At 33.2% G+C, this 23,390-nt stretch overlaps 4 protein-coding genes across 4 annotated transcripts; 3 read left to right on the top strand and 1 right to left on the bottom strand.

The window, feature by feature from the left end:
* Positions 1-474: 474 nt before the first annotated feature.
* TRIADDRAFT_33096 (uncharacterized protein) lies at positions 475-2,049 on the bottom strand (the record flags this gene model as incomplete). Its single annotated transcript, XM_002117725.1, has 4 exons — positions 475-584; positions 679-757; positions 899-1,070; positions 1,922-2,049. Coding segments are annotated over 4 exons (489 nt in total), but the record flags the coding sequence as incomplete, so codon positions are not given.
* A 2,812-nt stretch (positions 2,050-4,861) lies between these two features.
* On the top strand, positions 4,862-9,830 carry TRIADDRAFT_61840 (uncharacterized protein; the record flags this gene model as incomplete). Its single annotated transcript, XM_002117775.1, has 13 exons — positions 4,862-5,019; positions 5,279-5,371; positions 5,405-6,732; positions 6,867-6,924; positions 6,999-7,078; positions 7,168-7,231; positions 7,430-7,608; positions 7,684-7,729; positions 7,823-8,054; positions 8,144-8,236; positions 8,332-8,441; positions 8,517-9,104; positions 9,215-9,830. The coding sequence occupies 13 exons, from the start codon at positions 4,862-4,864 to the stop codon at positions 9,828-9,830; spliced, it is 3,645 nt and encodes a 1,214-aa protein (XP_002117811.1).
* A 4,146-nt stretch (positions 9,831-13,976) lies between these two features.
* TRIADDRAFT_61839 (uncharacterized protein) lies at positions 13,977-15,027 on the top strand (the record flags this gene model as incomplete). The annotated part of the gene is made up of 3 exons (XM_002117774.1): positions 13,977-14,233; positions 14,385-14,779; positions 14,942-15,027. 3 exons carry the CDS (start codon positions 13,977-13,979, stop codon positions 15,025-15,027), a joined length of 738 nt encoding a protein of 245 aa, XP_002117810.1.
* A 1,911-nt stretch (positions 15,028-16,938) lies between these two features.
* Positions 16,939-20,873, top strand: TRIADDRAFT_33057 (uncharacterized protein; the record flags this gene model as incomplete). The annotated part of the gene is made up of 14 exons (XM_002117773.1): positions 16,939-17,044; positions 17,741-17,841; positions 18,421-18,472; positions 18,597-18,714; positions 18,967-19,045; positions 19,147-19,254; positions 19,400-19,457; positions 19,575-19,648; positions 19,834-19,920; positions 20,046-20,094; positions 20,181-20,278; positions 20,354-20,506; positions 20,637-20,739; positions 20,809-20,873. 14 exons carry the CDS (start codon positions 16,939-16,941, stop codon positions 20,871-20,873), a joined length of 1,251 nt encoding a protein of 416 aa, XP_002117809.1.
* Positions 20,874-23,390: the final 2,517 nt, after the last annotated feature.

The following is a 23,390-nucleotide window of genomic DNA, read 5'->3' as shown; positions in this document are numbered from 1 at the left end:
AGTTCCTCTAGAAATATTGCTATCTTTCCTAACGTACGACAGGTGTATTCTGCTGTACGGCCTGCACTGAGCTCATAGAAGCAGTGAAAGCTGCGTCATTTTCACTTTTATAGCATTCGATATGATAAGCTACCGCATGGATGTCCGTACAATTCGCCTATGAAAATTATCGGTAGATAATTATATGTTGCGTGCTAGTTAATGTGGACCGATATTACAGATTTTTCACTATTTTTACGTAACATTATATAATTATAAAATCTGATATTTATTATCCAGAGATATCAGTCTCAATTATTTTAGAATTAGCAAGAATCGTCCGAAGTCTTCACACGGTAAGAGTGCGGATTTACGTATATATATATATATTAAATATAGTACAAGTAACATTATATCAAGCACTACTATATGTACAAAATATGAAACAAGATGGATTATAAGTGTAGTTAATTAATTTAGTTATAAAATTATAAATTAGTGAGATCGAGCATACTCCTTTCGCAACCATTCCGAATCTTTGTAGTACCTCGGATCTCCTAGTTTTAACGCCATTCTCTTGTAGAAGTAGTAATAAAATACAGAAGCTAAAAACGAAAAATGATAAATTAACTATTACTTAAAGATTACTGGTATAGTATAGCATCCAATACTCATGAGGGTATCATCTTAAAGGCTTACCAACTCTGTGGACTACATACAGCGCCTGGTAACCAGGTTCCCAAATGTATGTACTTGAGCCTTGGCCCCACACCTTTATCTTGAGAAACAAAGTGTTTAAAATAGTGTACACCCACACGCTCAACTTTAGCGGTTTTATCAAATAGCTACAATAACTTTTTAACAAGATTAAACTGATGCGCAATTCAATAGTTAATTAATGAAATTAATTTAAACCTACCAATGTCCATACGTGAATACCCACAGAGATCAAAGCATAAATCACATTAATACAAATGGCCATCCGAAATTTTCTAACCAACAGATTCATAAGGCCAGCTTGAAAAACGTAAGTATTAAAGAAGACCAGGAATATAACAATTAAGTTGAATACCAGGCACAGGAGCTGGACTCTACATAGGTTTAAGATATAAAGAAGCAATTAAGGGATAAGGCTGTAGGTAGATTGCACCATTGCCACACTTTTTTAAATGATATCTGCAAATTTTCAATATTTGATTTTCGGATTCTGCAATTCTAGCGCTTTTGCGGTGCCACTGAAGCTTATAATGTGTAATAAAACTAAACTTCTACCGTTAGGCTTGTCCTCCTCGACATTTATCTAGCACAGTGCGAATGTATGATTCAAATAATGACGATCATCAGGAGGCCACATGCCACAACTACACAAGTTGAGTGGAAAGAGTTGTGTAATACAACTCTTTCCGGCTAAGATATGAAACCCGAATTTTATCAAAAATTAATTAATTATGCTGTGACTACTATACAGAAATATAAGTACTCCTGATATAAAATAACGTTCAATTAGAAATCAAGTATCAATCAAAAAATATTGTATGATTAGTGTTCATGACGTACGGTAGTACCATGGACTACTAGATGCTCCATATATCTAGCAGTTCCATGGTAGTACTGTATATTGCACAGTCAGGGCATGGTCATGGACTTCTAATAAAATTTTCTCTCAGAATTTAGAAGTTCCTGGCATAGTGTAGTAGCAATAGTAAATTAATTAATTAATTGGTAAAATTTAATAACAATAATTTACAGTATTGTATAGTAGAGATCTGCAATATCTGATGAACTTTTTCTCATTCCGTTAATATATATATATATATATTATACTGTATACAGTACAGTATAACATATACAGTACAGTATAGTGTATAGGTAATATAACTATTGTATATACAGTACTGTATAGATTTAAAGTACAGTACAGTACTGTACGTATGATACTTACATATAAATAACGAGTAGGATGACATCTCGATCGCTAAGAAGTGATCCAAAAGCATTGATGAAGAGATCAATAAGTAACAAGACGAACTGGCTGTAGATTATTGCGCGATATCTAGATACCAACATTATTAGATTGTTATTATACAGTATATTCGTTTTTTACGTAAAACACATTTCGTGAAGTCGGCAGTTGATTGGGAATGGGATCACTATGGTCAGACGTAATGTACTGTACTGTACACTCATGAATTTGATGACAGCGGTACCGTAGTCAGTCATACTGTACTGTACATACTGTATATTAATGGTGATACTGTACGATACAGTACTGTACAGTACTGTACTGCACAGTGTACAGTACAGGACTGTACAGTACAGTACTGTACAATACTGTATTGATCCAGATAATCAATAAAAAAAACTAACAGTAAGAAAGAAATAAGTCCAATCGAATTGATCCAAAATAAAATTAGTTTGAGTTTCTATAAACATAACAAAAACATACATAGCAAATACTGAGAAAATAAGAGAACCAACAAAAAAGTATACTGTACGGTACAGTACATTGGCTAAAGCATCAAATCAATGCACTGAACAGTACAGTACAGTACTGTAAGTTATTCGGCTGTGAGTACTGTGGTACTGTACTGTACAGTGTACAGTACTGGAAGAAGGCCTGGAATGATCAACTCCCTCAGGCAGATAGACTATTCTTACCGAATGATTCCGTAAGTATCGAAAAATGGTTACTTAGTACGGACCTTCCGTGTCCCATTTTCTAAATCACTGGTACTAACTTAGATTAAATAACATCTACGATTTTATATAACTGTTTCCAAGCAGAACTTATTAATAGATAATAACAAGATTCACTGGAAATAGTGAATTAAACATTTAACTTTGATGAACATTTGCGTTACGACTGCGCGCGCGAGTACGACATGCCTCTCATATCCATACCGTTCAACTCATAGGCTTTCTTATAAAAAAAAAAAAAATCGGAAATATACGCAACAATTTACAGAAATTTGTATGGATTTCGTTGCAACACATTCCGAACGCCCTGTACTGTACAGTACAGTAATATTACTTAATTTGGAAAAAATGGGTGCATTTAAAATCGATCGTCTGTCTCCATACTAAAGTAATGTCATAGCGAGGTGTTTGGCACAATATTTTGACGAGATGAGACCAAAAGTGTCCGTCTGTCCAAGAGTGATCAGTCCAGGTCTTCTCTTGTACAATTGTGCAACGTTCATATGAGATCCGTTTTACGCGAATAATAGCTTGGTGACGTCAATGATCTCTGTACAATGATTGGACATGGCGAATATGAACATGATTTAAAATTTAATAAAAACTGTCAGTCTACAGTATAAATAAAAAAAGAAAGTACAGTATAGTACAGTACAGTAAAACTTAAAAATATTGAATAGTGTACAGTACAGTAGTTAACAGTAACATTGTACCCGTTTCAGTACAGTAAAATACAGTACACCACACTGCAGATACAAATTTATACTGCATACTGTACGTACAGTACACCACAGTAAAAGTACAGTACTGTACTGTACAGTGTACAGCATAAGGTCGTTAGTCATGTGCATTGGCAATTACAAATTATACTGTACAGTACTGTATACTCGTATTTATTTACTACTTGCATTTGCAGTACAGTATTAGGTAAATGCTAAAATTCAACCGTAAGAAATCTTTATTGTATTATTTTGATTTTTGTTATCTACTGTACGTACATGTACTGTACAGTACAGATCATTTACAAATAAATTTTATTTTAAATTTTGTTTTATTTAATTTATAATTAATTTATATATCAATGGCCACGATTAAAGTACAAAATTACAATAAAAACGTCATAATCACGAATCATACAGTATGATATAGTGTACAGTACTATGACATTACTGACTGATTGCATGTACAGTACTGTACTGTACTGTACAGTACAGTATACTGAGTATAGTACTGTACAGTACTACTACAATACTGTGGTGTACAAATAAAATTGTAACGTTCAGATCTCATTTTTTTGAAGGTCTCAAATTTCAATCCTACCATCGGCTGCATACACACAGTACTGTACAGTACAGTACAGTACTCTACAGTATCCGCAACTACGGCTTGGCTATTAGCAAAAGCATACTAAGATACAGCACAGTACCGAATCATCCTTCTTAAGTTAATTGGGACCTGGAAGCACTGTCAAGCAGCGCGTAAAATAATAAAAGTATAAATTATTACGGTTAGTACAAACCCATACCAGTTAGTAACTTAAATAAGTTTTCTTTTTAAAACGAGATAAAGATAATGAACAGATCGTTAGTACTGTACATCTCTGGAATTTCTTTATAGTAGTTCTAAGCTCTGCATCGATCTTTCATTAACCTTATCAAGACTTTGTGGAATAATCAAGTATTTACGGTGTAGAGTCAGCTCGCAGCAAAGATCGTACGATCAGATTACTGCACTGAAGGAAATCATTCAGAATTTACAGTATTAAAGTCGCTTTAGTAGCATAATTTTCACAATCGTCGCAACGTATTTTTATTTTTCCTTGCCAAAATTTTTAGTATATTAACAGTAAAACAAATACAGTAATTTGGAAAGTGAATTAAACTTAACGATGTTTTTACTGTCTTACAAATAGTAACAACTTGGACACAAAACGGGATTTTAAATTTTAAATTTTATTGGAAAATCGTAACGGTACAATACAATCAGGTGGTTACCACACCAGCTTGGCTTCGTCATCACAATTCATTCGTTTAGTGGTGAGCCGGTACTACAGTATCTTCGATATCTTGGCATCCGGTATATTGTGCTGTCAATTTTTGGTTAACATATCTAAGCAACAATATTGCATGACAAAGTATATTTTACATCATTTACAATCAACAATTGTCAACTGCACAAGTACAGAATGAACGATTATTTCCCTCGTCAATTAATAAATTTGGCCCAAAGGTATTATAGCCAAACAACCGATTCCATAGATAAATTCTATAAAGAAGTATATCAAGAAAATCTTACCTGGCTAGAAGAGACGCTGTTGGAAGTAGCTCAAGACAAAAAGCAGAAGTAAGTACTTCCATAAGATAATTTTACTATATACGGTGCCGCTACAGTTTGTGATCGTGTCTTACTTATAGTAATCATTAGCTTTATACTGGATACAATCAAGGTACTGTATACAGTACAGTACCGTGTAGTGTTCCGTGTCCCGTACGCAGTTGCATTTACTTTACAGTATTTTGAAGCACGCACTTTAAGTTAATATACGAGTATATTTTGCTTAACTTAAATGACATTAATAAATTTTATCCGACATACGATGCAGCCTCACTCAGCTAAGAGAGCAACTGTTCTTTCGAACGGGAATCAACGCAATCTACGTAGTGTATGCAGCATCATTACTTATATTTGAAAGCCTGTAAGAATTACATAATAATTTCTATCATTATAGTGTCTCCGGAGCAGCATTGCTTCCAAAAACACCTTCAATGAAGAGGAAGCGCCAGGAAATCAGCAAGAAAACGTATTTTCAGCTAGATGTTTCCGAGTATACGATCAGCGAAGATAAGGAAGAGAATGAAACTTTACAAGAATCCCCCGTTAAGAGAGGGCGGCATAAAGTTACCCAAAATATGAATACGAATAATATCCCTCACCAAGATGAGAGGAAAAAAAACAAGAGAAAGAACAATCAGAAACAATGCCCTGAGGCAAAAGTTACGCAGAATGTTAGAATAACCAGAAGGATGGCGGCTAAAATGAAATACGATGATAGCTCCTGCACAGAGAATATTTGTAGTATATCATCCAGCACACCACAATCCGCAAATAAATTGAAAAATACTAGTATAGGAAGTGATTGCAAAGAAATTGTGATACCCTTGACCCCTACAATGAACAATATGAATCTGAATACCGAAACCAGTGTATCAGAGGATATAACTGCATTTGACTTTGGGAAAGCAGGGCTTATAACAACGACAGGGAAGCAGAATAGCAATTGCGCGGAAAATTTATCTACCATGAGTGCTGTTTCACCGCATCCTATCGCTAATGAAATCATGAATAGTTTCATTAAGTTACCAGTTAGCGCCGAATCAGTCTCAGGGGAAAAAAATACGATGAATTTATTATCGTCTCGTACTATCTCAACTCCAAGCAGGACTACGATTGTAGATTCTTCGTTGAACCGTTTCTTAGATGCAGCCTCTCGAGATACTAATATCAATAATGATAATGATTTAATTTTAGGGATGAACGAAGATGTTCACGTTTCTTTGCAAGAAACGCTAACCGTTATAGAGGGCATTACAGCAGAAGCAAATGAAAGGGATGTAAATCTAACCACAGATACGGTCACTTTCAATACGTATGAACCAATGGTAAATACTGAGCCGCTATCAAAAAACGAAAAGGTTTCCAATTGCGGATCTGAATCGATAAACGATGAAGAATCACAGGAAGAAGGTAATGAAATCATCGTAGAAAATGAACACTCATCGATTTTAGAAACGGACACGAATATTCTCGAAGAAAGTCCCAAAGATACAAATGCCAGCTTTAGTTCTGCTTCATCTTTAAAAATAAATGAAACACCTTCGGTAATGAAGGATCAAGACCCTTGTAATAGCAGAAATAATTGTAATATAAATGGCACTTCCGGCGACTTAAGAATTTCTACGGATGTTGTAAAAGACCGTAATATTTCGTATAACGGTGATACTCAAGACTGTATTACTGAAACGCGCACTCCCATGAGCATAGCTGGTGAACAATCAGGTAATGGTTATACTTTTCATCAAGTCATTGATGAAAATTGACAGATTCGTTATCCTTATTTACTAATGATAACGGGTCGTATCATACCATTTCATGTATTAAATTCTTTCTTTTTGATCTTCCTTAATTTATAGCAAATTTATCAAAAAGCTCCTCAAATAATGATGTCGTCATTTCGTTAACAAACGAAAGGTAATCGATGAATGATTTTTTTCTTTCTGTTTAATTTATGTGTATGAAGTTTGACGATAACTTCTCTACTACAGAAGTGGTATAGATGATGGTGATTTATATGACACACCTAAGGGAAGGTTAACATCATCCAATGTTAGGAGAAAAATTTCCGGTACGTGGGAATTTATATTTCTACCTCTATTATACTAGTAAACTAGATGAATAGTAATACTTACTTTCACGAGCGGCTACATTTCATAGAAGAAACATCAGTGGAATTTGTAAACACACCAGTTAATATCACTCAAACGGAGCAAATAGAAAGGTAGGCCTTGATTTGAAGAGTGAACATGCTAACATTACGTGTAGTCATATCTATTTCGAATCTTCGAAATCTTACATGCGTATTGCGGTTATAAGAGATCTTAGATGAGTGATTCTACTTTTTATTTATCGACTAAGCAAATAAGTCACATAAATAAGAACTTATTCTTAAATCATTTTTGTATGTTATCTATGGTAGCCCTATAAACGCTGACATAAACAAAGATCCTGAATGTGATAATATATGTTCAAATATTTCTGGAACAAGAGCTTTACTAGGCACCAAAACAGGTCGAAAAGGCAACGCTTCTGATCCCTGTGATATTGCTCCCATAGATATGAACGAACTTAATTCGGAGGACAAGAAAAGGAAACATAGTATGTAAATCTTGACATTTTAAAAAAAAAATCGGTCATCTTAACATGTTTTCTTCAACTTTAAACTATTAATAGATGGTAAAATTTGGAAAGATGAAGATGATGTTGTAAAGGCGAAAAGGTGCGTAACAATGAGCAGTCTGTCATTCATGTACTTGTTATCTATAGTATCGTGATATTCATTCTTCCTTACATATCCACATTACCCTTGCAGACCCAAAGCGGAGAAGGACTCAGATTTAGAAGATGTAAAGGAAACTAAAGACTGCTATGTTACACCGCCAAATAGGTTTTCTGTAGCTTTTGAAGATGCTATAGACAATGAGATTGAATTAAGTACACCGAAATTTGTTAAAACGAAAAATATTACTCCAACTACATTTAAAGTTCAAAAGGGAACGGTATCAGCCGTCGTTAACACCAGTTCCATCGCATCTCCTATCTCAGTAAGTGGCGTTAAGTTGTGATACCATGTTAGGGTGTTGAAGAAATTTACAAAGAAATATACCTATGTGTATATACTTCTGTCTTCTAGCAGCTAGCATCTTTATGCAAAACTCCAAATAATATTGCTTCCGGAGTTACATCTTTTCTGAAAAAGAAAACTGTTGTCATGCATCAAAGAGAGGTATTTACTGGCATTTGTGATTGATTTTGTAACATTTTGTTCTGGATGTCCGTCAAATTTCCAAACATAATACTTTAAATTGTAATTATACCAAGGAAAAAAAGAAAGAACTCGAGACTGCTATTAAAGCTAAGGCTGCCTTATCTCAAGAGAGAAAGCAGAGAATTGAGGAACAAAGAAGAATTAAGATGGAAGATATGAAACGGTTTGAGATGTAAAAATCTTATTTTAATGTAATACATCAGCTTATTAATTATCAACCAACCTGTATCCGTTGTAGTAAACGGGAAGAAAAGGAGCGACGTGTTGCTGAACATCGTGCTGCGAAAGCAAAAGCTGAGAAAGAAAGAAATCGTCAATTAATGCAGAAACTGACGCAAAAAACGCAGAATGATAAAAAAATCGAACGAAAGACTAGCAAAGTAGCAAAGACTAAAGGTGTAAATGAGATTAAAACCAAGCAAACTAGCAAGGATTTACCGAAGAAGCCCACAGAAGTTCCGATGAAACAATCTACTCGAGGAGCTGTGAAAACTACTTTAAAAAAGTCGAATCAACTAGACAAGAATAAGAACGCTGGCTGTTTAACACCCATGGAACAAGTGAAAGTTGACGCTACAAGCGTTCGTACTGAGGATAAGGAAAGTGACCTTGCTCATGGAATAGAAGCTCTAAGTGCAGCAAAGGAGATTAATGTAAATCACTTTAAAGCTGCTCCTGCTCAACCTATGAGCGAAATTACAGACAATTATCAGCAGCTGAGAGAGACTACCAGTCTTCAGCGGTCTTTATTTCAAGAAAAGCAAAGACATATGCAACAGCAACAGCAAAAAATGATCATGAAACTCAAGCAAGAAAAAGCCGAATTGTAAGCAATTCTAGCTAGTATTAAACAATGTCCTTGACATTTGCATTTTAGTGATAATTTTTAGATTAAATTAATAGTATGAATATTGTTGATCTTACATTGACTTATAGAGAAAAAATTCTAAAAGCTAAGGATAGCGGTAATGCTTGCCATAGAGGCAATACTGAACCAGTTATTTACAGTGAAAGTTCATCAGATAAGAATAATTCTATTAAAGGCACTTTAAGTGAAAAGAAGGAAATTCTTAATGCATTCTTCAATGATGAAAACGTATCCACCTTTAAAACACCTCCGTCTAAGACAAAGTTAAATAACACTGAAACTGAAAAAGTTAAAACTGTAATTTCACCTGCTATTATGGGAGTTTTGAAAGAAAGTAATAGAACCCAAGATAGTGTTGGAAATTCTATTTATGACAACAAAGAATTTAAGAATATTTTAAAAAAGAAAGTTTTATCAACATATGACATTAGCAACTTGAACAGTGATGATTCAACAGACGACGAAGATTCGCCTCGCAAACCTATACCGCTCTGGGCTAAAACCCCAAATTTAAAGATAGCTCTGAAGAAACAATGCTTATCAAATGTATCTAATCCGGATGAGATTTTCCCGAATGTCGTCTCCCCACCGGATCTTGGTAAGATTTTTAATCGTAAGCGGTCACGGTATAATAAGAGAACAAGTTCAGCGTACTGGGATTCCCCCATTATTAGTAAAACGTAATCATAGTTATGAGACAATGTTACTATGAAATCCTACTCACTCCCTATACACTTCTTAAAATGTCTGCTCATATAACGTAGTAATAACTCAGCAGTCGTAGAACTGATATATTTTTAAATTGGATGTTGCATATCTGTATTTAAGAAGTCCATTTCTCGTAGATTTAGTGGCAATTTTGTAATTTAAAATAAAAGTTGTTCTGTACATTTTGAGTTGTATGCTTGCGAATTGCGATACTCTTAGAAAATTATACTGAAACATGCGCAGTGTATACCTATACGCCATTGCATAATTTCAATCCTTTAATTATAAACATATACGTATGTATAAGCTACCGTATCGTACAATGATGAAAAGCGTTTGATCATAAAGTTATATGCGCATCTAATGTACTGTAGTTTATTTCAGGAACTGACTACTTCAGCTCATTTAATATCATTTATTCTTAAGATTCTAATCAAAAGTTAAGCTGTAATTCATTCATTAATATTATATTTTATATAGTATTTGTATATATACGTATGTAACGTTCTTTGACACCTTCATACATCCATTACTTGGCATTCATTCATTTTATTATCGCAAGATGAAATAAATTAATTAATTATTCTAAGCTGTCTTAAGTAATCGTATTATTGTTTCTTTCGTGAGTTAAATTATCGAGACTTATATGTGAGCCAATACGAAATATCTTTTAAGTTCTAATCTGGATAAAATAATAGGCATTGATAGTATTTGTTTAATTTATATTTTACTATATGTATAGTACTGTACGTTGATATATACTGACCGCAATATTCGCGTATACGCAATTACTCATGCATAGCTGCATCTTTATATTCAACTAAATACTTAAATATTCGTAAGCTGATATAATAAATGAATTACACACATCAATTGTAAATTACCTACTAGTTTAGTGTATTTTATATGAAGACTATTTCATGATTTAATTCAAGGCGACAATTACTCCTTTGTAAATCTTACCCTCCTGATATTGAGAAGTCTTTCGCATCAGCAGCGAGTTATGAACTCGTATTATATTATCTATATATGTTACGGCTATTCCTAAGAATAGAATCAACCCTAGTTAGGAATGAGCGAAAAATAGGCACGTACATGCAGCGTTACCAGCTTACTAATTAACACAATCATCAATTCAAAAATAAGAAAATGCAGATAAACTAAGCAATTAATATAATATAATCGGTGACGTCCTGTTCAAATTTTTACTATGCACAAATAATGGACAATTTGATGTCATCTGCTCGTCGATACAAAGTAGCTATAGTATATCAATTCCAAAGAAGTATAATTTAGATAAGAATCAAGTATGTTTTCTCCATTTATCGAAATTTAAGCATATATAGTACAGAGGGAGCGTGTAAGTCCTTGTGATTTAATCTTACGATGATTATTAAATATTTGTGAGCAAATGGAATAGCAACCGATACTGTGTCATTATCATGGCAACAATATCAAATACTTCATAAATCTATGTCATTTTCATTAATCTATTCAAATGGTGCTTCGAATGTAGTACCGTACCATACGGTATGTATCTCAAATATGGGATGTGATAGATAATTCATTGCTATTCAAAATTGTCAATTTTGAATAGCAGTGTATAATTAAATATTGCAAGACGTTATGGTTTTATGATATCATAATAATGCACATGCTGCAGTTCCGTAAATTTATTGATTGTTTGCTTTTAAGACATCCCTTGAGATAACAAATAGCCTTACAATTTAGATTTAGATACCGTAATATACGTGTCTATCGTCAGGAATAATCATAATAAACATTGTACAGAAATTAAATTAGAAAACATATACGCGTAGTTAATAAAAGTTGACATTTTCAGCATTTCATATCGTAGCTATTTGTTACTTAGTGATATATTATGCGTACGTATGTTAACTTATACTTGATATCGAATAGGATTAAATACAAGTGGTGTCTACATAATATCTAAGCAGCGACTAAATACTGCTATCTAATTTGGGAAGGATTTAAACCGCCTGAAATTACTTTGTTAATTTGTTTACAGTATATTAACCTTAGTTCATAGCAATATTAAATCGTGATCATTTCATTTAGTATTTAATCAGTTGAGGTTTGCGCAAAACTTATGGCGTTCGTTTACTGTAATTCATTTTACTCTAGAAAAAAGTAATATAACGGGGTGTAGCGTTTGCATATCTACGGAATATGCGGCGCTAAGCTGACAAGAATTACACCGTAAAGGCTAGATACTCCATACTTTAACACTTGAGTGCTAATCACACCGTAGCGATGATACAATTTCGCTATAAACGCATGCAGATGTGAGAATACCGTAACTTCAGCAAACTTCAGCGATATAACTTAATTACAACTTAACTAAATCCTCATGTAATTAATCTGTCTTTCTCTAATTGATTTGTAAGATGCAAATTTTAATCACGTATTAACTTTAAAATCAAATATCAAACTTTAGTGATTACTTCAAATTTGAGGAGCCCCATATATTCTACAAGTGTGATGAAAGTAATGGTTTTCGGCTGATTTCAATGACTGATTATAATAAGATAGTCGCTGCTAATATGTAGTGTAAATTCTGAAGTTAATAACTGATATTTAGCGGCAACATAACAAATTGGCGAAGAAAAAAATAAGTCAGTTGGTTATACAGCGCTAGATGATTTGCTAATTTTTACATTAACACAGGTATCTGTGCATGCGAATTTATATTAGCGACAGGATCAATTCCCCTGTAATTATTGCAGTTTGGGTGCTTTGAAGATATCTGAATCGCCATTGTGGAAGGTAACTTTAATAAACGGCACTCATTCCTATAAAAATGATATTCCTATTGATAACTCGGATTGAAATACCATTTTAAAGGAATTATTGCCATTTAAGTTATGTTCCTCGATACCACCTGAGGATATTGAAGTTCGCCAAAATTATGGTACTGTACGGCATACGCATATAATAGAATAATACAATCTAGATGATGTTTACTTAAGACCATCAGGCAGAGCCCTTTATTCTATGAATTTAATCTTATAATTACTTACAAACAAATATTTATAGTAGCTATCTATGATTCAAAAAAACTATTATATACACATGCATGGGGGCAACAAAGTAGCTTAGTGAAAATGGAATTTTTACTGTTTTAATATGAAACACATTACAAATTGATACGCAAATAAATATTTAAAACATGCTTTTCCTATTGTAGTCACGATAAATATAGTGTCGAGGAGTTTTACATGAAGTTGTAGGCGATCAATGATTATAATATAGCGGCTGAAGGGTTCTAAGGGAAAGCTATTAACTTCTTGTTACTAGAATATATATTTTAAAATATTTTACTACACTCATACCCGCTATTTGTCGGTAAGATTATATAATTTAGATTAATATACTAGTAAAATTTACCACCGATTTTTTCTCACACAGACGTAGATGTAGAAAATTTTTAAGGGTCATATCGCACTTGCATCAAGATTCATGAGACCATAAAGTACCCTCAACTGATATAAATATGATCTTCAGTTTTTTGGAATTAAATGATGAAGCTAAAAATTAAATTTTTTTTTTATCATATGAATAAATATATGTTAAGTGTATCGTACAGTCTGCTATTTCTCATTGCTTCAATAAGCTATACCTTAAAACATCGATGTTTTTGATGATCAACCCAAAAGTGGTTCAAATAATTTTTTATTTAGTCAATAGGTTGCTCGTGTATCTATTTCATGATTTAAAATTAGCCTTCTTTTTAGGCGTCCTTAACGCAATTAGCATATAATACGTATGACATTAGATACCTTAGCTCTCACAAAGTAGATTAATTTTATGGACAGCGGCATCTTATATTTATTAGTTATGCACATTGTAACAACTGCTTCTCTCGTTTTAAACTACTGACAGATTGCTCTGAATCAGAGATGGTCTCCAAACTTTCCAAAGCATGTATAACTTTTTATTTAATTAGTTTTATGGCTACAATTACAGGTGAGACCATCAGTACTAATCATGCACGATATCTTGGTCTATATGAAAATCATAATTTTCCTTTCTGAACAATTTACCTTACTTTATTTTTTGCTGTCGAGTTAAGAAAGCAAAACCAGATGCAATAAGCTGCCCATGAAGGTTTTGAGATCAATATCTAATGATCAAATTGGAACTGATGTCGTTGATCCGTATTTCCTACCATGGCAAGCAGTTTTTTTCTTTAAAGAGTCTCCTTTTTGTAGCGGTGCCTTGATTGCTCCTAAATGGATCGTTACTGCTGCGCATTGTCTACCTACATGGATGCCATCTAATAGTATTAAAATAAAATTAGGAATAACTGATTTGTTTCGATCTACTGAAAATCAGCAGTCGCTTAAAATTTCAAAGATGTAAGTAAATAATTCCAATTATGAATACAGTACAATACAAGTTCTCACGATTAATAATAGAGATGTAAGTGATATAAGTGTAAATATCATTTGTTACTACATTCATATAAGTATTTACGATTTTTATTTACCAATTTCGATATCTTTAAAGAACAGTTCATCCTGAATTCGACTTTCGAACTTTCTCATATGATATGGCTCTTATAGAATTGGAAAATGATGCAAAAATTAATGAATATGTAAGTCCTATTTGCATCGCAGAAGACAGTATTCATTTCTTCAATGGATACCCATGTTTAATATCAGGATGGAGTTTCTATGAGCGTAGTAATTCAAGACTGAGATCTTTACAAATCAGAACGATAGATTCTCATATATGTAACGGAAGTAATTTTTATAACGGAGCTATTTCTTCAACGATGGCTTGTGCTAGAATGTTAGATACTATGACTGATGTATGTCACGGTGATAGTGGTAGCCCATTAATTTGTCGTCAGCCTGGAAGTGACTATGCAGTGTTAAGTGGTATCGTATTTTGGGGACAAGGTCAGAGCAACAAAATCTTCAGTGTCAACAGTTTTAATTTAAGCAGAAAGTATAATACCTGCTTGCAGGAGATAGGGTTTTAACGGTACATCACATTCAGAGAGTAAAATCATAACTATAATTGCAATAGATTTAAATTTGATTCATTCTTACGTCTTTTAGGATGTGGCCCGGTAAAAGATTTTACTGTTTTCACTGATATCAGTAAATTTGTGGCCTGGCTGAAAGAAAATGCAAATATTGAATAATTGTGTATTAGACTGTTACGTTTGAATTTGATCATCTAACTCTGTCTCAATGTTAAATTTTCGAATACTCGTTCATTCTTAAATCGATTTGTTAGTATTATGGAAAGGTACGGTAGCCAGAGTTTTAATTTTAATAACTGCACAATTATCATATCACTTACAAGGTCTTGATTTTGATCATAGACAGCTAGAAAAGTTTTGATTTGACGATCTTTTTATTTTTCATTTTATTTTTCCCTTTATCAATTCTATCGTAATTCAGGTATTTGAATTAGTCCTAGTTTAAACTTCACAGTACCATGATTTCCAAAGCAATAATTAGTAAGTGATTTACACTTATTGCACATGTGAAATTAAGTAATATATTACCGTTATTACTTAAATTAATTATTAATAATGATGACATACTAATTCGCTTTGTATTGGTTCGGACGAGCTGTTAATTCAGTAATAACTACTATAGGGTGCAAACTGTACAGTATACCTTTGCTTCGTGTGAATTTATTCACATTTATGACTAGCCGAACCCCACACTATGCCATACGATTAAGAGCTTTGATATATTGATTGATGTTCTACTGTACATTCTGATCATGGCGTTTATTTGTACTGCCTATTACTACTTTATCATGTCACACCCATCATAAACGTTAAGAATTAAAGAACTGAACGTACACGAAATATTTTATCGCGCCGTAAGCTGTATTAAGAGTATAATAGTAACTCCTATGGCTCTTCCAATTCTATCGAGCCCAGCAGTTTGCAATTTTAGTGATATTATAAGATGAAATTATTCCTCGGACGAATAATAATTTCTGTGATGTTACTAACGATTCTGTGAAGTGTGAAGTACACATATAAGTCATTCTATGGGTCAACGGCTTGCAGCCGAAACTTGTAGAACTCTGCACGCTTTCCATCCTAACCCCTTATTAAATCAGTGATTTATCGCAATAGTAGTAGTCCATGACTTCACGTTTACGGTACGGCTGGAAAGTCTAGTTGCAACTCCTTCAGGATCAATTTCGCGAATGATTTTGGCTACCGTACTTCTCGGTAAATGTAAATGTTGTCGTAATCTTAGGGAATGCCATACAGTTCTATACCCTATCGACCTACCGGAACCCTGCATTTCATTTCTAATGGCATCCCTTAAATAAGTTTCATTAACGTAAGTGTGCCTTCTTAATCCAAATTCTCGTATTCGTCGTTTGAGGGTACTTAAAACTAATTGTTATACCATGCATTATTCAAGAACTGGACGATTACTTCATTCTCATATCCTAAGTGAAAGTAATATTTTATGATTTCTCGTTCCAGTTGCGTAATTTCTTACATGTTTTATGAACTTTTCTGGTAAAATTATTTGGTAACAACTATCAACGCGCATTTGCGCGTGCACCGTTGATAATGTCATTGCCGTCATTATAATTATCATTGCGTACACCGTCAATAATGTCAAATTGGCGGCATCATATATACTGTATATATATTGTCATATATATAACGTATGTATATATTATATTATTTATATATATATATATAATTAGTTATTATTAATGTTTTCGTACGCAGTTTTTATGTCAATGTTGTCAGTGTCATTGCCTTCGCACTGTACAGTACTGTACAGTGAGTATACAGTACTGTACACTACGTGCTATTTTTACCGTCACCATCTGAGCCTTCTGTGCCACCGTACAGTACTGTATTATACAGTACAATACAGTACAGTACTGTAAACCTTGATGACCTCTACTGTACAGCACTGTACTGTACTGTACAGTACTGTAAAGTAAGTACTGTACTTTTTACTTTATAGCTGTCACATCTCACTTTCTCACTAGCAGTTACCTACATCTGTTTTTCGATATCGTCCGTCGATTAAATGTGATGACAATGGCTTTAACAGCTATGAGAAGATTCGAAAATTCTAGAGCTAAATATCTTCTCTACTACAACGCATACGTAAGATTAAGACCCGAACAACAGCATCGGAAAATTGCGCTGTGTGCTGATCGTAAGTTTTCTATATTCTTGTCGTCATATTGTATTGATCCCGTAGATTGTTAAAGGCGACGGCTTGATTACCTTAACAACTTATTGATTGAATTAATGTTGCGTGTTGCCTGATACAGTACTCAACGATTCAAATTGCAATCATGCAAAGTACGTACAAACAGTGCAGTACAGTCTGTTACCACTGCACTCTGACATTTGGACAAATGTACAGTACAAAATGATTACCACTATGTACAGTATACTGTGCAATAGTCTACAAAACTTGCAGCAGTCGTAACTTCTTACGCTCAATTAATTTTCTCTACGCTATAATTGTCATTACCTTGTCATTATGAGACTAAACGGTAGCATACGTGCATGAGGTGTACTGACATTCAGTTCAGTTGCTGTCTTCAAGCCGTTTGATTAATGATGCTATAGCATGCAAGAATAATACAGTATACTGTACAATGCAGTAATAAGTTACAGCATCGTATACTGAACAGTACAGCATGCACAATTGCACATACTGTACTTTATGTTATATGCTGTATCATGTTAAGATGATACAGTATATTGTCATTGAATGTACATCACAATTTGTAGTCGATATCTAGAGATGTTCAAACGCTGTATAGTACTCAGCTTTACAAAAATATAATAGTGAACGCTCTTCGTTTCAAAAAAAATTTAACAAACTTAATCAAATCGCCAGCTTCGTCTGGACTAACCCCGGAACAAAAGGAATTGCAACGTGTCGCGCAAGATTTTGCGAAAAATGAAATGGTACCGAATCGTAAAAACTGGGATGAAAATGTAAGTTGTTCCATCATTCGTAATAGTCATACGAGCATATTATTCTTATTGCAATAATCTCCTCAATTTGTGCAGTATCCTCGCGAGACTGTAATTTATGATGCAGACTTTAGCGAAGCATACCGTACAGTAAAGTATTATTGTATTTTCGAACTTTATAGTTTAAGAACTGTAGTCATACTTTAAGAGCTATTACCATTGTTACAATAATATAATTCATCTGTTAACAGTTTACAGAGGTAATTTATATAATTTTAAAGAGAGAAGTTCGTGCTTAAGTATGCACTAAAGTACAGTACAACTAAAGTTTACACTTGCGGATGAGAAATAATGGTACAGCCTTTACTAAGTATTATTTGAACATGAAATCAGCCGTTTATTTAATATAGCCTTCCTAGCAGTACTTGCAAATTGTTCGATTTAACTGCGATATGAATGTACTGTATTTGTTATGACCTATTACACGTATGAACCTAAAGTCATATCATATTTATAATGTTAATAATGATATATAATCATCGTTGAATACACTTAACCACTATTATTGCTTTCCGTGTTGACTTGATTTTAAATTCGTAGGAGATTTTCCCTATCTCTACCATTCAAAAGGCTGGTTCTTTAGGATTTGGAGGTAAATCTGTTGCAAGCTACGCGAATCTATCTTGTTCTCGTGTAGATTTACGGACAGGGTTACAGGAATACTAGAATATCTTATTTGTTTAGAATATAATTTTCGTTATGCTTTTTATTTATAGGCATGTATTGCCGTGAAGATATTGGTGGTACTGGTTTATCGAGAGTAGATTCATCTATAGTTGCTGAGGCCCTGGCATCTGGCTGTACCTCAACTACCGCTTATATTACTATTCACAAGTAGCACTCAATTTGTAACACTCGTTAATATTCCAGTTCGATTTAATTTTAAAATTATGATACTTAGAAAATTCTTATTCACATTGACAGCATTGCAAAATGTTGCCAATCTAATCTTGTTACAATATATATGAGACCGAATCAATTCGTAAATACTTAAAAATGTTTGATAGATGCGTTTGTAAGTCACGAGTCAAATGCATGGTCGCTCTTGTTTCGAACTTTAATTTTTAATTTTCACTTTATTTGTAGTATGTGTTGTTGGATGATTGATAAATTTGGAAACCAAAAGCAAAGGGAGAGGTGGCTTCCTGACTTAACCAGTTTTCGGGTAATGTTAAGATTGGAGCGAAAAGTTATGAAGCCTTATTGTGTTAAAAATATTTCTGTCTGGTGATTACTTTAGATGTTAAATCTTTATTTTTTTTCAAGAAACGGGCCTCTTATTGTCTAACCGAACCTGGGAGTGGGAGTGATGCCGCCTCGCTAATAACTACAGCGAAATCTGACGGAGATCATTATATTATTAATGGTTCCAAGGTGTATAAATAAATCTAATATCTAGATCAAAGGAGCTTTGCTAAATAATAATCGGCATATTAGCTACTTCAAAATCTATTATGCCTCAGCGTTCTAATACTAATCGATCTCAATTTACTGCAAATAAATGACAATCTACATTTAGATGTTTATAAGTGGTGAAAGTCACTGCTATGTTGTAATGGTTAGAACTGGTCAATCAGGTAAGGTAATATTCGTATGTATTAGAAAGTTCATTTACGATATTTAAGCTAACTTGAGTTAGTCTATAAATGTATTGAACTAAATTACTTATAGATCGTATTTAAAAAATATATTAGGCTCAAAAGGGATATCATGCGTAGTGATAGAAAATGAAACCCCTGGAATTAACCTCGGCAAAAACGAAAAAAAAGTGAGTAATTAATTAGTGGTTTTAATCATTCATCTAGAAACATGTTGTCTTTGCTAGAATTTCCATTTACGAACTATAGTCGTAGATTATGAGCCTTCATAACGAATACATGACTTTGTTCCAATTGTTTTTGAGTTCCTGTTATTTATCGCGAATCACGAATTAACGATTAATATAATAAATAGCTTGGCTGGAAAACACAGCCGACTCATGCCATCATGTTCGAAGATTGTCGAGTACCTAAGAAGAACCTTATTGGACAAGAAGGACAGGTAAGAAAACTTGTAGTTCTGTGATGCTACTTATATAGTGTATGCTTGTAAGTAATATTAATCATATGTTAATACTGCTGCAATCATACAACTTCTGATTTACATCGTAAATCTTTATCGCTTAGGGATTTAATATTGCCATGCATGGACTCAATGGGGGTCGTGTTAGTATCGGTATGGTATGGCTATGTTTGCTACAGTACTAGCTGTGACCTTTCTATATATTCCTCCTAAGTGTTGTTTTGAATTGATATTTATAGCGTCTTGTTCACTGGGAGCTGCTCAAGCTACACTGGAAATGTCATTGGAGCACTTAGCCGTACGCAAGCAATTTGGAAGACCTCTAGCTAGTAACCAGGTTAATTAAAATTCCTGTAATTAGAAATATCAGTTTAGAGCACCCGTTGTGTTGATACGTATTACTGCTTGATAGTACTTGCAATTCAGGCTAGCGGAAATGGCAACTGACCTCGTAGCTTCACGGTTGATGGTACGCAATGCTGCCAGAGCACTTGACGCCGGTTCTCCAGATCTTGTGTCTTTATGTTCTATGGCTAAATTATTTGCAACGGAAAAGTGTTTTAAGGTGCCAAATTTTACGTGACCTACTATTAAGTATAGAAAAAATTCTAGTTGCCTTTTGAATTGCTTATTACCTTCTTTTCAATAGAAGCTAAATAATGTAAGCTGAAATTCTAAGATATTACTTCCTTTAGATATGCAATGATGCTATACAAATGCACGGTGGCTATGGATACTTAAATGAATATGGTGTACATCAGTTCATGCGTGACGCAAGAGTTCATACAATTTTAGAAGGTAAGACACCTTATAATCGAAGTTTTGAGTTTTGCCGCGTCTTAAACTTGTCAATTGAATGAAACTTAGGTACGAATGAAATTATGCGAATGCTAATATCTCGAGATCTTCTAAAGGAATATTGTATTCTTTGATTAAGCAATGTTTAAAGTTGAGGATATTATTATGATCTGATACTAAGTCCACCAAAAACTTTTTGATCAGTGGATTGTGTAAGATTAGATCTTGCCATGTGAAAAATTTGAATTATTTTATTGAAGCTGTGTCAAGTAGCGGTAATGACTAGTTACGAATCTTATCTATAAAATAGCTGTACACTATCCCGCATTAACTGTAAACTGCATTTAAAATATTGTAATGCTATATTTTTTGTTTATTCTTTAATGACTCTTTTCTGTCCTGCTGGGAAAATGTTTAGCTTATCAATGCAGGCATTCTAACGAAATAAATTTTGTATTTGTGAACATTTAATTGCAGTATCACATTTTAGCCTTTACAGTGTGACAGCATAGTATAGGGCCTTCTTTAAATGAAGATTAAAGTACATCCGCCAAAGCTTACATGAAATAGCTCATATTGTATTTACAATTAAATTCATTTATTAATAAAATGCTAATTCAAAAACATCAGACTTGAAAGGTTACATAAAAAATTCCTGAAATACTTTATTACGGCAAAGAGTTATTGCAATTCGAGAACGACTATGAAATCATTACATTCCCAAGTCTATTCAAGTAGTAACTCCAACATCATTTAATGACACTTGCACATTGGCCAAATGCAACTGCAGGAGTATATCTCTATCTAATAATTCTACGTCTATTTATGTCGTAGATGTTGTAAAGTATTTGAAATTTACTTTAAATTTAGAGTAATCATAATCAGAGGTGCATTTTTAGTATAAGATTGTATACTCTAGTTATACCGTAATCAGTGATTAAATTAATACATGATAGCACCCTATGCTTGGTACAGTAATGTATGCTCTAGTTAGGTATGTAAAGAGTCTACTTCACTACCCGCGAGGCCTTGTGGGAAAATAGATCGGTGTTTAAGGAGCTATAAATCTAATAAAAGCAACTTCCTAACTCGATGCACTCACGAAGTATTTTTCCGGTCATGCTAGTTTAAAGATACTCAATAATTTTATCGATCAATCATTTTCAAAATTTCCCTATAATTTTTTATTGAATTCAGTGATATGCTTATTTGTGTTCTATTAAAAATTTTAGTTCTTTGCAATGTTCACATGATATCAGTGTATTGGTATAAATTGTGCTTTGGCTAGAATTGATATTTTTGAATGTACGCATCTTCGTGCTATATTCGTCATTGCTGTAATAGGAATTACATCAAAGCTGAGTTAACTTACGTCTTCAAGCTAGTTTTTATTCACACATTTTTCTTTATGATTACAATCGTGTATAAAATCTATTTAATATGATCATGAAATGTAAGTCATGATTAAATAACTTTTAGTATGAAATCTTACATTAATCGACATTCAGTTTAAATGTATACCAAATAAAGAGGATGTAATGACAGATCGGGATAGCCTATAAACGATTAAGTATGTATTTGGTATCCAAATGTTCTCATTCTCCAATGAATTCTTTCATATCGTAACAAATTCCATTAGTAACTATGATTCATTATAAAATTGAACAATATTTTAGGATAACTGTGGTGTGCTAACGCACTAATAAAAAAAGTACAGCCTAATCAATTTTTATCGTTGTATTAGTGTCACAAACCAGCTTCGTGACAAGGATAACGTAAAACAAATCTCTATATTACTATTCTTCCGGAATTCAGTATCCCTTAACTACCTCACAAGAATTTAGATGCCTTTGATTCTACGTTAAACTCGACTAGACAATTGAGAACTGCTTTATTCAACTATCTGACGGGCTTATATACCCTTCTACAGTAGCTAACATTCACAAGTCATCTTATAAAAATACTTAGGTGAGAACATCTACTAACTAATTCTTCACAGTCGGACTACAATATGTCCATTCACAGAATCATTTTAGTGCACATTACAGCACAGCATTAAATTTACTGTAACACATTTATAATTAGAGTAATTCCTATTGTAAGTAACTAGTTGTAATATATTATCACTATAATATATTAACCAAATTTAGATAGCTATTTCTTCACGGTAGTTCGTACCGTGACAATTAGAAGACTCTAATTTTACATTTAGTATATTTTTAATGATTTAACTCGTGTAACAGTTAAATCTGGCTTACTACTAAGTCGATATTGTTAACGATGTCGTCGTAATAAAAATTTTATTCTTGATGTATCATATAGGCTGAAATGTAATGGTACAAAGAGTGCCTGTTCTTATGTATATGCCAAGGTGCATATGTCAAAATGTGCATCAAAATTTATTGTACTTGATTTACAAGCAGGAAAATTGATAGCAAAATTATAATGTTAGCATCACTTTTGAATACTTGACTGAAATATTTAGAACTTGATGGCGCTACAGGATGATTATTCATAATATACGCGTAGTCTATATTAATATTTGCTTCTATTTTATAATCCATCAGAAAAGGTTAAACATGACCAAATTTTAAAGTATCAGTATTTAGTCATCCCATTATTATAATATTTGTATATTGTTTTCTTAAATA

The sequence above is a fragment of the Trichoplax adhaerens genome, genomic scaffold (genome assembly GCF_000150275.1).
Source record: "Trichoplax adhaerens TRIADscaffold_28 genomic scaffold, whole genome shotgun sequence".
Taxonomy (NCBI): domain Eukaryota; kingdom Metazoa; phylum Placozoa; class Uniplacotomia; order Trichoplacea; family Trichoplacidae; genus Trichoplax; species Trichoplax adhaerens.
The sequence above is the reverse complement of the archived record's forward strand: the minus strand, read 5'-3'. Positions and strand labels throughout refer to the sequence as shown.